This window comes from Aulostomus chinensis, chromosome 10, assembly GCF_037954235.1.
Source record: "Aulostomus chinensis isolate RoL2024-O1b breed Wild chromosome 10, RoL_Achi_v1.0, whole genome shotgun sequence".
NCBI classification, from domain to species: Eukaryota; Metazoa; Chordata; class Actinopteri; order Syngnathiformes; family Aulostomidae; genus Aulostomus; species Aulostomus chinensis.
Genome location: NC_141329.1, coordinates 22093451 through 22107871, shown reverse-complemented (window position 1 = coordinate 22107871; position 14421 = coordinate 22093451). Strand labels below are relative to the sequence as shown.

General features: G+C 37.9%; 2 protein-coding genes across 7 annotated transcripts in view; one reads left to right on the top strand and one right to left on the bottom strand.

Annotated features, from left to right (window-relative positions):
* The window catches only part of cep126 (centrosomal protein 126), a 29296-nt gene that overhangs the window by 9804 nt on the left and 5071 nt on the right, over positions 1 to 14421 (bottom strand). The window contains exons 1-4 of one of the 6 annotated variants that reach the window (XR_015118199.1): positions 3938 to 4207; positions 2745 to 2878; positions 297 to 442; positions 78 to 183 (exon numbers count right to left, since the gene is read on the bottom strand). Coding sequence is in view for 3 of the 6 variants with exons in the window: in XM_086216451.1 (XP_086072577.1) it covers positions 78 to 183; positions 297 to 442; positions 2745 to 2878; positions 3938 to 3985 (434 nt within the window). In the remaining 3 variants the exon portion in view is untranslated. Of the gene's footprint in view, positions 1 to 77; positions 184 to 296; positions 443 to 2744; positions 2879 to 3690; positions 4208 to 14421 lie in introns of those variants that run through there. The other 5 variants (XR_015118200.1, XM_086216451.1, XM_086216452.1 and 2 more) reach the window with 5 other exon arrangements.
* trpc6b (transient receptor potential cation channel, subfamily C, member 6b) lies at positions 4738 to 13782 on the top strand. The gene is made up of 13 exons (XM_086216461.1): positions 4738 to 4954; positions 5997 to 6080; positions 6647 to 7415; positions 7514 to 7699; positions 7864 to 8028; positions 8759 to 8975; positions 9462 to 9689; positions 9843 to 10107; positions 11306 to 11501; positions 12023 to 12232; positions 12783 to 12836; positions 13014 to 13089; positions 13176 to 13782. The coding sequence occupies exons 3-13, from the start codon at positions 6669 to 6671 to the stop codon at positions 13319 to 13321; spliced, it is 2490 nt and encodes an 829-aa protein (XP_086072587.1). The 5' UTR covers positions 4738 to 4954; positions 5997 to 6080; positions 6647 to 6668; the 3' UTR covers positions 13322 to 13782.

Here is a 14421-nt window from a genome sequence, read left to right as displayed (position 1 = left end):
ACATCTTAATAATATCATAAACTTTAGCATGCAGGGTACAGGACAGTGATAGAATAATAACAAACTGACTGTTTTACCTGGTAATGTTAGAGTGGCTGGATAAGGTCGGCTGGGTGTATGAACTCACAGTACCTTTAATTTGCTTGAGGGCATCTTCAATATTTAGGGCGTGTTTTCTAAAAGCTGACACAAAAAAGAAAAATATTAATTGCCTACTTTAAACACACTGAACTGCATTAAGAATGTTATGTGCTACTTCTCTGTTCTCAGAGGCAAATGAAAGACATGTCACCAACATTGTCTTTGTCTCTGAGAAGAAGGTAGATGAGCTCTTTGGAAGCGCTCAGTTGCATCTTGTACTTGTTGTCTGCGTAGCTGTAGGACTTTTTCCCTATATTGTTGCTCCTGCAGGTCCCACTGCTTCCGTTTTTCCTCCAGAACCCTGATTCATGAAAAAGAACCAAGAAAAACCCAGAGGTAGGCTTTAATGGATCAAAAGTAGACTGGCATGTCTGAAAAGCAGAAACACATCTAGAGATCTAGAGGTCATCAATAAATTAAAAGCTACTACTCAAGAGTGGTTTCACAGAAGGGGGCAATAATAGTGCAACAGCGTCAATAAAGTGCAGCATGGATGCTTAAAAAAAGGCCATGTCACCAACAGTAGAGGGTATTCAGAAAAAGCTCAAGCATTTAATAGAAAAAAAAATCTGTTTCAAGTGTAATCTGTATTTATGGAGGCATCTTATTCAAACCGAAACATACTAATAATATCACATTCCATTTTAGATAGTCATGCACTGTGAAAAAGCAATATCCCTTGTAAATATTAGTATTTCTTTTCAAAGGAGGGCAATGTCTGACTGCCAGCAACATTTTTGTCAGGACTAAAAATCTCTACAGCATCGGTTAGTATGAAATTGTGAACAGATATTTCTGGTCCCTTAAGCAGGAATCCTCCTGATGTTGATTAACCCCTGACATTTCCCTATCATATATTTCAACAATTATTGGATGGATTTCCATGATATTTACAAAAAAAAATATTCAGTAATATTGCAGGAAAGGAAACCTGACCATGACCCTGTGGTCTATGTTGTCACCAACACAACACAGTATCCATTCAAATGAGGAGGAAAAAGAGCATTACTCTCTTTCTGCAGTCAGTCAGTCTGAAAGCAGTATAATGTCTCACCACCGACCAGATGAATTTTCTGTAAATTTAAATCTAGAAACTTTAATAATCCTAAGTAATGGATTCCATTGGAAACTAGTGAACATTCTCACTAATTTTTGCTATCTTAACTTTTCATCTAGCACCATCATCTGGTCAAAATTTCAACTTGAACAAGACATTCCCATCAGCCTATACTTTCTGTCTGGTGCTAAACAGTAGGTGTTAGCATAGCGTGACTGACCACTGACAACAAAAATTATCATTGTGATTATGTTAGCTGGGTGATGTTCGTGTCTAGATTAAGAACAGCCTCACTGAGCGGCTAGTATGGCTGTGTCCGTAAGTTGTAAATTTTGCAGTTCCACTTTACTGATTTTTTAAAAAAATAATTGTACATATATGTATGAATGTACCCTGTATTATGGTACTGTACCCTGTATCATGGTGTTGGTGTGTAATATATAAACATTCATCCATCCATTTTCAATACTGCTTATCCGTTAAGGCTTGCGGGGGGGCTGTCCTAGCTGAGGCCGGGTGCACCCTGGATGGGTTGATATATAAATATATCCATGGCATTTACGATTGCTGTATAGAGCTGCAAGATTATTGGAAATATAAACTAAATTGCAATTTGGCAAAATACAAAACCAAATCACTGGAATTACAACTTTTTGATTTACATTAAGTGAGTCATAACTCACCACATCCATAAATGACGTATGTTGTGGTGTATAAGAAATGGTTTGGCATCTAAATATTTTCCACAGATGCGGCACTGGCAATATACTAATTTAAGAAGACTCCCACAAAAATATTATTCAAAAATGTACCATTCCTACTTAAATCAAGTGTCATATTAAAATATCTGTCAAAATAACTGCAACGTGATTTTATATTCCATCCATCGATCCATCCATCCCTAAACATGATTCTATATTGTTCAGCTCAATTGCTTTGTAGATAGATAGACAGATAGATTGAATGTGTTAAATTGTTTAAGTGTTAATACATGGACTCCATTACCACATGATTTTAAATATTACTTTACAACCAAACTGTTTCATATTATACTGTAAAGCTGACCTCTACTCTGACATACCCCTTTAATCCCTGGGTTTAGAAATCCTAACACCCAGCTTTAGCTTCTGCAGGATTCTATGGAAGCTAACATTTAGGAGGTTATTAATATCCGCAAGGGATTTGAACCTCATACAGCGCTGAAGCTTTAGTTATCAGGGAAGTGATGCTTCAGCCCACCCTCTGGGCCCAAAGATCTATTTGCAGGTGTAGACTCAAAAATCTTGTCAACAAGCTCCATCCCTCTAAGGTCCTAAGCCCTGGAGAGAAACACATGCTGTCTGTCTGAGAAGAACACAGAATAACCAAGCAGAGGAGCATGGTCGCTGTATGCAGGAAGGAATAGAGGACATTGCTTTTAGTTATCATGATTAAGAGTCAGGAGGCACGTGAATTGCAGTATAGAAGCAGTATATAAAATGAAGAAAAGCTGCAGGCCTATATTTGCAATGCTCAAAAATAAAATAGTGTATATAGTAAGACTGACTTCCTGCGTCGGTTGGTTTGCTGGGTAAACCTGCGAGCTCGAGCTGTACACAATTTCTGCTCTTCAATCAAAAGTTGTTTCTCGTGTTGGAGGTCTCCATCCGATCCCAACCTTGGTTTTCTGTACATAAACAGCTAAGGAGAACAAATTTTGAAAAAGATAGCATATGCATAATAATATTTGTCGCATCACTGGAACAACAACAGGTACGAAAACACTGAAGGCCACTGTGTCTTTGTGACAACACACCACCAGGTTGCAATGATTTTTAATGATGAAGTTTCATGAGCTAATATAAATACTCCAACAAAATTATGTTATGACATTCTGGTGTTGTGGTTTGAATTTTGAACTACATGCAATTTCTGTAAATACGGAAGTGCATTGTCAAATTTGCAAGGTGTGATGGTTGCGTGATGTGTAAGCAACAGGACAAGAGATGCAATATTGGATCAGAATATCAGAATTGGATGTCTATACTGACATTATTCAGAGATTGAATAATTGTGATGATGATGGCAGCCCATGTACTGATCCAGATTTCATTCAAGAGCTTGAAATGCCATCTATCATTTCAGACACCAGACCCTCAGCCTTTGACCTCTGAGACCCATATGATGTCACATGGCATCCAAACCCTTTAGGCCGAACCCTGAATATCACCTCAGTTAGAATGTGTGTGGCATCATCTGGCTGGTTGTCATCGTCATCACTTGCGTTATTAGTTACTGAGTGAGTGGCCTTAAATCGTGGGCTTCTGGCCCCAGTCTGACCTTGGCCGCCACGGGAAAAAACGGATTAAGTTCTAATTAATTATGCAAACCGGAGGCCATATAAATAGACACTCTCAGCATCAATGATTAATTGGTCAACTTCAGTATTTGCTTTGAATGTTAAACAGGTGAAAAACAAACATGTCATTTTTATCACAACCTCGACAGGATACGAGTGGTAAAAGAAGTTGTCCTGAAGAGCCTGCATCTTCCGGGGCTACTGGTCCTTGCTGACGCCTGGCAGAGCTACAGGTGCAACTGCTACCTTGGCTTGCTCAGCTAACATTAGCTGTACTTCGTGCTAGTATACTCATCCATGTTCAGGGTTCAGGTTAACTAACTCGAATCCACGTTGTAGCAACATATCCCGAAGAATTGTTGCCACTTTAAAAAGTTATAAAATAACTTGGCAGTCTGTACCGAGTTGATATATATGTATATCTCCGCCTGTGTGTTCAGATCCTCCATGCGACCGACCGAGGACGCATTTCCTTGACAACGGCGAGTGTGGAGGTTATTCCTGACGCGTCCAGCAGAGGCCTCACTACTCAAACATCCCTGATGCTTTCGAGTCCACTTAGAAGGGTCGTAATTTAATATTTTACTAAACACAATTGTATGTCCTATTTGTCACAGTGCACAATAAAATAACAGCAAAACACAGTGGGACTGTCTTGAATATTCATATATGTCAAGAATAAAGATACGTTAGACAAGTGTTTTTTTTGTTTGTTTTAGTTTTTTGTTGTTTTTTGTTTTTTACTGAGAAAACAACCACCGATGTTACAGCAGTGAATTCCTTGACACAATACGATGACTCAGATGATGAAATTGGCCAGTATGAGAGGACAAACGTTAAAAGGTAGCAGTTATTTCTATTCAGGGCTGAATAGTGCTAATTTATAAGGACAAAAACAATGTCACAATGTATATCGTCACCCAAATTAAGAGTGCTTGCTTTCTCGGGGGTGATGGCTTAACATAATCTAGGTGTTGATTTATATTTGATGGTACGGTGAGTTAAGAGGATTTGGGGAAATCTGCTTTTTCGAGATTGTGTAAACGTTACAGCATCACTGCATTGAATAAAATCTTTTAGATTAATATGTTTCATCATGTTCACTCAGACTGCAATCAAAACAGGAGTCGGAGGAAGTCTGTAGAGTTCATTGGCAGCGGTGCTTTAATGTCTCGTTTTACGTTTACAGTATATGTTGTGTATTCAAGAAAAGCTCACTTAGTAGTATGCAACATACCCTAAAAGCTGCAAGAAAACCGCCCACAGGGCGTGTAATCGCGCCACCGTCCGCAGCAAGACCACAGGTGGGAGACATGGCAAGTGGACAGGACGGTCAGGCTGGGTGGAAGTTGCCTCTCTTTGGACATTGTCTTGACTGATAGACAGTAAACTCACCTGGCGGGTCAGTCTTCTCTGAGGTGAGTGGACTTAAATTATAAGATACACAGATAATTAGGACTCTTCGCGACTTATTTCCAACAATTATTAATACGTCAATGTATGTTAAACCAAATGTTCCATTGGTCTATCTTTTTTTTTCATCATTGTCTTCCTCTCTTAACATAAGCTGCTGTGTGACAGAGAACCCAAATTTCAAGTTTCAAATGCTGAGTGTCCCTTAAAATGCATGTCAAACTTGTAGGAATCATCACGTGTGATCAAATATTTCTTTAAATGTAATTTTACTAGTTTTTTTTTTTATCTAGCATGCCACAGCATTGTTACAGTTGAATTGTATCTCATTAATCCACAATTTGATTCTTCATTTATATCTCAGGCACCTACGTTATGGAGAGCCGCAAGACACCAACAAAAATAAATGGAAATATACAACTTCATGGAAAAGCTGCCACTTGAAGGCAGAAAAATACAGTAGTTTATTTTCAAATCATAAATTCCTTTCAGTCTTGGATATCTCTCACCTTCTCGGGATTAAAACATGTTGACATTTTCATTTTAACCAGTCTTGGCTCATTAAAACTATGACAAAGATGAATAATTTTATATTTGTTGCAGAATAAATTCTGTACATCCCGGATGCACTTGTGCTTGCCAAATTGTATTTCTAATTATGATTGAATGGAGGGAAGTTGTCATCAATAATTATCATCTGTCTAGAAGCAATTGGTTGCTGACATAATCACATTATTCTAATGTAATCACTGGACATGAACTAGATGTACTCTTGACAATGACTCAAAATGTAATTAGTATTGAAAATAGTCACTGCCATATGGTGAGTAGGATGGAGGCCCCATCACACTTGACTTTGTTCTGTACATTGTATGAGATGCAAAACATGTTTGGTATCAGGCAGAGGTTGAGAGGACGAACAGTTCCAGGACCAGTTCATGGCAGAGCAGATGACACATCCGTGGGTGGTGTCACACTTATAGGGAGTGTTATGATTCATCTGAGACCAGCTGTCCCTTACACACTGTTCTTCATTTACTGCTTTAGACACCACCCTGGACTCGCATGGGCCATCTTTTGTGACATTGCTGGACCTGATATAAATTTATGCAAAATTGCCTACCTACAAAGGTAAAGCAGATTCTGAAATTGATGCAATATGATTTTGAGTGGGAAATATGGGGGTGTTCTTTGTCAGAACAGAATTTTATATCAGTAACAATATGATAACTAGAAGGCACTCAGAGAGCGCATACCTCTGCCAAGGCAATATGGCCCTGGTAATCTTGCTGACAGAGAGACGCTTGGAGACTTAAGACTTTGTAAACTCCAGTCTAAAACTAGAAATATGGTCGTATGCTTCTGTATTATGTGCCGATCACAGTGATCTTGACCCTTGATCAACAAAATGTTTTCAGGTCATTCTTGAGTCTCAGTGGACTTTTAAGCCAAATTTGAGGAAATTCCCTCAAGCTATTCCAGTGATATACCTTTAACAGGAATGGGACAAGCAACCCAAAAACAACAGATGCCTGGCATATGGCTGTTGCTAGTGTCAAACATAAAAAATGTAATTCATTGCATTTTGTTATACAGATCTACCCCAAAATTGAATATCAGAAGTCAACAGCACTAATAACATTACCTCATTGGCTGAGATAATAATGATGTAATTTAAAATATTTATTTGTGTTTAGATGGAGTAATGACAGAGGAGTCATGATGCTGCAGCAGGAAATGCCCAAACCCAGGAGACAAGCTTTGCGGGGAGCTGGTTATCTGTTCCGTGCCCAATCCAGCTCTAGCCTCTCCATGACCGAGGAAAGCTTTTTAGATGCTGTAGAATATGGCAACATTCCTGAAGTGAGGTGGATGCTGGATGAGCATACAGACCTCAATGTCAACTGTGTAAACTACATGGGCCAGAATGCACTGCAGCTGGCTGTTTCCAGTGAGAATTTAGAGATTACAAAGCTCCTACTTAGAAAGAAAGACATTTCAAGAATAGGAGATGCTTTGTTGCTGGCCATCAGTAAAGGCTACATTCGTATAGTGGAGGCCATTTTGAGCCACCAGGCCTTCACAGACATTCAAGCTCTGAGTAATAGTCCCAGCCAGGCCGACACTCAGGACGACTTCTTTGCTTATGATGAAAATGGCACACTTTTCTCTTATGACATCACTCCCATCATTCTTGCTTCCCAGCGCCAAGATTATGACATAGTGTATATGCTTCTTATGAAGGGGGCCCGTATAGAGCGTCCCCATGACTACTTCTGCCAGTGCCGGACCTGCAGTGAGCAGCAGAGGCATGACTCTTTCAGACATTCACAGTCCCGCCTCAATGCATATAAAGGTCTAGCCAGTCCAGCATATTTATCCCTCTCCAATGAAGACCCTGTGATGGCAGCGCTGGAGCTGAGCAATGAGCTGGCAGTTTTGGCCAATATTGAGAAGGAGTTCAAGGTATTTATGTCAGAGTCTTTATCCTAAATTTAAGAGGTGACAACTGTACATTGTGTTCACATGTATGCGCCTTAACTTATGTCCTTTATCTGTTACAGAATGATTACAAGAAGCTATCCATGCAGTGTAAAGACTTTGTGGTGGGACTCTTGGATTTGTGTCAAAACACAGAGGAAGTTGACGCCATCTTAAACGGTGACATGGATTCATATAAGAGCTGTGAAACATTGTGCAGACAAAACCTTATCAGGTTAAAACTTGCGATCAAATATGAAGTTAAAAAGGTAAGCATGTGAGAAAAGTGCCTTTAGGATTCTACCTGTTCTCATATTTATTGAAATAACTCATAATTAACCTTGTGTTTCAATTTATATTCCCCCTCTCATCATTCTCTCTCTCACACGCACACATTGACGCTTGCACATAAACAACACAATCATCGAGGCAGTTTGTGGCACATCCAAACTGTCAGCAACAGCTCCTCTCCATCTGGTATGAGAATTTGTCTGGACTACGTCAGCAAACCACAGCGGTTAAAATCCTTCTGGTATTTTGCGTTGCTGTTGGGTTGCCTGTTCTGGCTTTCGTGAACTGGTTAGCGCCAACAAGTAAGGTCAGTTTCAAAAATGTCATACATTGTTATAACTTTAACAATTTTACAATATTATACCATGGCCTTGAGAGCAAACACACTGCAACTTAAGAAAAGGATTTAGAAAACACCCTGAAAAGTCACGCAACACAGTACAGAGATGATGCAATATCCATACCACAACAGAGGGAACCTTAAAATGAAGTTGTCAGAATACACTTGACTTTTTTAGTCTTTTTTTTAGTCTTTTTTTTGCAGTATCAGCGGTGTTGGAAAATTAGCAAAATGGAAATGTTTTTAGTTTATCATAAGATTATGACTGCCAAACACCCAAAACAAAACACATGTTTTGAGGTGTCAGGGCCACCACAGGATCATTCATTAATTGTCTTAACCTGTCAGTAAAAGAAGTAGTTTTAATAGAGCTAAAAGAAGAGTGAAAATTCAACTTATTATTGTTTATTTTAAACATTTCCATACATGATCTTTTTTTTTTTTTTTTTTTGCTAGATCTCCAGAAATGCAATTCATTGGAAGGCCAATTCGTCCCATACCTGCATGACACTGAACTACACAAGTAGCATTACAAAGCAACACTAACCCAGGGCTTTAGGGTTTTCAACTTGCCAGCAGGCAGTGCCTTTGGCCTCACATAACCTAAAATGCTTCATATCCAGATTTTAAGAGCTGCGAATTCACAAATGAACTAATGTCAAAAACTGGTCTGTTTTCCTTGTCTGACTTTTGTCAGTTGGGGAAACTCATGCGTGGACCATTCCTGAAGTTTGTGGCCCACGCAGCTTCCTTTATGATGTTCCTTTGCCTGCTGGTCCTGAACGCGGCAGACCGTTTTGAGGGACCATCACTGCTACCTAATATGACCACCCATGATCACCCCTCACAACTCTTTCGTATGAAGACCACACCCTTCACCTGGATGGAGATTCTCATCATATCCTGGGTCATAGGTCATGACTTTAAATTCTTCCTACTCATAAGTATTTATTTTCCAATCTTACATTTTTCCCTGTTAAGCTGTAGAATTTTCCCTATGGTCATTTATTCCTCTCCCATATTTCTGACAGTCAAAGGTAAGCTTCCACACTGCTGCAATTACAACTCTCTGCTGTGCATGCAGGGTTAAGGATAGACTCACTGGGAGTTATAAATCCCTAAAAATCAATCATGCTATATTGCCCACATACATTAATCCCTAAATCAGGCGGGTAATTACTTTCCAAAGCAGGAAAAAAAATTGACAAGTTGACACATAAACTTTGCTTGACAGATGAGAGTATTAAACCAAATCACACACGATTGCAAGTGCCCATCATCAGTAAATCTTGTTTGGTTTAACTATTGATCAAATCTCATTCATCATGTCTACACTGACAAATCATATGAGTTGTTGTTTGATTTTGCACAGCACTGTCAATTTTTTTCTCGTCCAACAGGAAAAATCTGGGAAGAATGTAAAGACATATGGTCTCAGGACATCAGGGATTACATCTCAGAGCCCTGGAACCTTCTTGACTTTAATATTTTGGCCATATTTATGACCTCTTTCATTGCCAGATTAATGGCTTTCTGGCATGCATATTCTGCTCAGTGTTACGTTGACAAACGCTACACTGACCTGTCTAACATAACCTTGCCCTTTGAGATACAATACTTCCAACTTGGTAAGTGTACACCTAAGAACCCCAGTATTTTGTATTCATGTAGTTCGAATCTATTTAGGCATATATCAGTACTATTTTCTGTTTGTTTTTATTTTTATTAGTTAAAAAATGAAAACACTAAATCCATAAATATTGAGCTGTGTTCTTTTTCAGCTCGCATCAACTGGATGCCGTCGGATCCACAGCTCATTTCTGAAGGCCTCTATGCAATTGCAGTTGTGCTGAGCTTCTCTCGCATTGCATACATCCTGCCTGCAAATGAGAGCTTTGGCCCTTTACAGATTTCCCTGGGAAGGACAGTGAAAGATATCTTTAAGTTCATGGTGATTTTCATAACCGTTTTTGTGGCATTCATGGTGGGGATGTTCAATCTGTATTCATACTACCTTGGAGCAAAGCACAACAACGCCTTTACAACGTGAGTGTCAAATATAATCTTTGCTACCACCTTCACTGGATACTTTTGAGCAATATAATTTTATTCAGTACAGTGGCTCTATTATTAATTCTACTTTCACAGAGCTTAACATTTAGCAACTTTTGGTGCAACAGTCTGGTTATAATTATATTTTATATTTAATATTGAAGATGTAGAGGGTGGTGGTATTGGACTAGAGTTTATTATTAAATTAAAGAGTAAGGTTCTAGACCTGCTCTTTGTGTAAAGTGCCTTGAGATGACTTTTTTGTGATTTGGAACTATATAAATGAAGACTGATTGATTGATTGATTGATTAGATAGAAAGGTTTCTCCCATGCAATATTCTGCCCCTGTCTTGTGTCGATGGGACACTTATCTAGAAACACCCCTTAATTGTCCAGATCAACACAGAGATATCAATTTCAAAAAAGTACATTAAATTTGAATTTCATCAAGTTATATTAGGTAAAGTACTAGTCAGACACTTTTATGACTACTTCAGTACTTCTTGTGAGTTGGCCCACTCTAAGTTTAAATGAATATATATATTTTATGTGTACTTTAGAAGTATAGGTGCTAACCACTGCACCACCGTGCCGCCCTACTACAATCATACTACAGTTAAATGTAGAAGTATCAAATATCTGCTTGTAGGCTCTTTTCAGTTTATGAAAGTACACTTCAAAGTATGCTGCAAGTAAACATACAGATATTCTACAAGATTACTGGTTATGCCATACTGGTCCACTTTTTAAAGTTTATATAAGTAGGTACGGTGAAGTGAAATAGACCTGATGGATAACTATTATTATTATAACTGGAATTTTTTTTGCAGCAAAAATTTAGAAAAAAGAACATCCCCATATCCAAGTAGTTAAGATTACCATGTGTGTGTTAACTACTTGGATATTGGGATGTTCTTGTTTCTCATTTTTTTGCTGCAGAAAATGCCAGTAAAATGCAATCATCCTGCGATAAATGTTCCTCACGAGCAAAACAAAAGGGGCATTTTGCATATTTATTGTATTGGATCTCATGACAATGTGAATGAAGACATCTGGATTTTTTTTTTTAAACTTGTAAATGTTATTAAGTTAATCATCTTTTTGGACACAATCTGCATAATTTAATTTTGACTAGGTTTTGTGACTTTGTTGCTCTACACTGATCGCATTCCTATTTTTTCTATTCCTCAGGCTTGAAGAGAGCTTTAAGACATTATTTTGGGCCATCTTTGGCTTGTCAGAAGTGAAATCAGTGGTCATTAATATTGACCACAAGTTCATTGAGAATATTGGCTATATTCTGTACGGAGTATACAACATCATCATGGTGATTGTCTTGCTGAATATGCTCATTGCCATGTTTAACAGCTCCTTTCAAGAAATTGAGGTAAGTTTTTGTCATCCACATGCCAGAATGAGTTATCATTTTGATGATAAAGGCAGTTTTTGTGTTACTGTAACATAATAATGTCATATTACAGATTGTTCGTGGAGGTCATCGAATGCTTCTTTAATCCTAAATGATCAAATGAAAATTGAATAAATATAGGTAACTGGCGAAATAACCAAATTCATTTCAATTCGTTCATTTGCAAATTGATAACATTTAAAAATATGTAATCTTTGAATGAGGTAATGTGATAATGTGAAGAAATTTTGTCTGAGCAACCATTTTGATGACACAAGCTATGCTTTTGATTTCCTTCTGATTTTTTTATATTGTTTTGTATTGTTAATGTAGTAAATATAAATAAATATATTAACATATTAACCTCAATATTTGTAGTTTTTTTGGATCTTCAGTTTGGTTTTTCATTATTTTTCATTTCAATTTTTTTCTATCTTATTAAATAACAATTTCAAAGAAAATTTTCTCCTTATCCTTGTTTCTCTTCTCGGCTGATGCAGGATGATGCTGATGTTGAGTGGAAGTTTGCCAGAGCGAAACTGTGGTTCTCATACTTCGAGCATGGTGGCACGCTGCCTGTCCCCTTCAACCTTTTACCGAGCCCAAAGTCTGTCATTTCCCTCTTGCAGGGAATAAAGGAATTTCTCTGTGATGAAACTCGAGGCAAAATCACAGAACACATAAAAGATGATGAAGGAGAACTCAACAAGGTGAAGCATTAACTATTGACATAAGTATGTAAATCAAGGAGACATGCAGATTAATGTTGTAAATTATGTGATTAGGCATACTGTACCATACAATTGTAATGCTTCTGGAGAATTTGATCACTAGTGTCCTACGATACTTGTCTTGTGTCACACTTGGAAGGTCCAATTTCCCTGTACAGCCAAAACTGTGACTTTTCAGGAAATATTTAGTTTCCTGTGACCTCTGTTACCCATCAAGTCTGCTGTGTATGGTTGCTTCATGATTAGGTGGAACTGTGAAGATTGGTTTAAAGATTGATATTTAGTAGGAAGGGACCAGTCATGCTTTTTTTTGTTTTTTTTGGTTCTATGCACACAATACAAACAGATAGGTGTAAAGACTGACTAGCATTGATTTATGAAACAGAAAATCTGGAGAAAAAAAAAATACAGCTATGATAAATTCGGCCTGGCCATAACAGGTTCTAAATGTGTCCTTTAAAATCTTTTTTTAAAATGTGCATTGTTTGTGCTCCTTATCTCCTTCTGTTTTTGTTGCTTGTAATTGTAGATGAGGCAACAAGATCTGAGTGTGGAGGCATCACTATTACCAAGCCGTCATCAGGTAAAGTTGTTTAAATATAATATATTACACATGGGAGCCACAGATGTTTTTCTGAGTAAAAAAAAATACATATTTTAAGTTTTCATTTGTAGAGGGAACATACAAATGAAATAGCATACAGTTCTAATATCATGTCACTTAAAACTATAAACTCTGTAATTTTCCTTCTTATTACAGAAGGTCATGAATCGCCTCATCAAACGATACATTTTAAATGCACAGAGAGATAAAGACAATGAAGAAGTGAATGAAGGTGAGTTGATTCAGTGGTCTGCTCAAGTCTAAATTATCCTACCTTAACACATTTTTTTGCAAGTGGTTTCCCTGATTGCTCCACAGGTGAACTGAAAGAGATGAAACAGGACATCTCCAGTCTCCGCTATGAGCTGCTAGAAATGGGGAACCGTGAGATGGAGACCCTGGCAGAGCTCATTAGACAGCTGGGTGAAGTCATGCATGCTGAACAGAAAAAAGAGGAGAGATGAGTTAAAAAATAAAAAAAAAACAGAAAGAAAAAAAAAACAAGCTGACTTAGCTTTCAATTGTTAGAGATGCATTTATAGAATAAACCGCCCTTTTGGGGGCTTGAGGTTGGGATCAACAGGCCTCGGGAAAAAAGTTCTTCCTTTTGCTTGTCTTTTTATCTTGTTTTTGTTCCTGCCTTTCTATTCAAACAGTTAACCACATGGTGGCACCAACTGGCTCTCTTAAGGGTCCTTGACTGCTAACTCCTGCTGGCGCTGCCTGTGTCCAGCTTTTTATTTGCTTTGGTTCAACCATCAAGAGTATAAAAGCAGTTCAGATAAGAAAAGGAGAGCATGTTTGAAAGCATGGCAGGTTCATACTTTAGATAAGATAATAATGGGAAAAAAGTGAAGACCCTGATTGTAATTGGATTTGCCTTCTATTGTTATGAGATTTTTGTTTCATGTTATGTAACATGTCAACATGGTTTAAATTGCTATTTACATATTTATTTTGTGCTTTATTAAATGGTGAAACTATTAAGTGTAATGTTGAATGAATATTACTAAAATCATCAATCCCTCTATACCTGCAGTTCAGTGGTTCATGAGTTCTAAAAGCATCGCACCAGGTGCTGCTGTGCTTTATGCTGGATGTGAAGCAAGAACACTCTGACCTGTCAGGTAGTGCTCACCTCCATCAACTGTCATGCCAGGTGAATTAAAGCAATCACTAGACATTAGCTTCCATGTGCTTGAATAGAGCTACTATGAAACATAAAGACTGGAGGACAAACACAGTTACTGGAACAGAAATACTGGTAAAATAATCATAGAAATATATTTATACTTGAAATAAATACATGTATTTTCTCCACTTAGTGTCTTTTCCTCTTGCTATTTAAATAATAGTTTATCAAAGGCTGTCTCATTAAACTAGGCCAAACCACATTTGAAAAACACAATGGTGATATGAACAGGAAACTGTTATCCAAGAATTACACGGCCACAACATGAGAATCCCCTCTGATAACATCCAACACATGACGCAGGAGATAGAGCCAAGGCCTGTGTGTGCATCATAATTCATCAGCAGTATCCGGACTTCACCAACGAATAGA

Bases quoted from the DNA above. Each gene is read 5' to 3' on its own strand.
- trpc6b (XM_086216461.1), top strand. From the start codon at position 6,669: ATGATGCTGCAGCAGGAAATGCCCAAACCCAGGAGACAAGCTTTGCGG. The intron at 8,976-9,461 runs GTCATGACTTTA...CTCGTCCAACAG, and splicing joins CATCATATCCTGGGTCATAG to GAAAAATCTGGGAAGAATGT. The intron at 12,837-13,013 runs GTAAAGTTGTTT...TTCTTATTACAG, and splicing joins TATTACCAAGCCGTCATCAG to AAGGTCATGAATCGCCTCAT.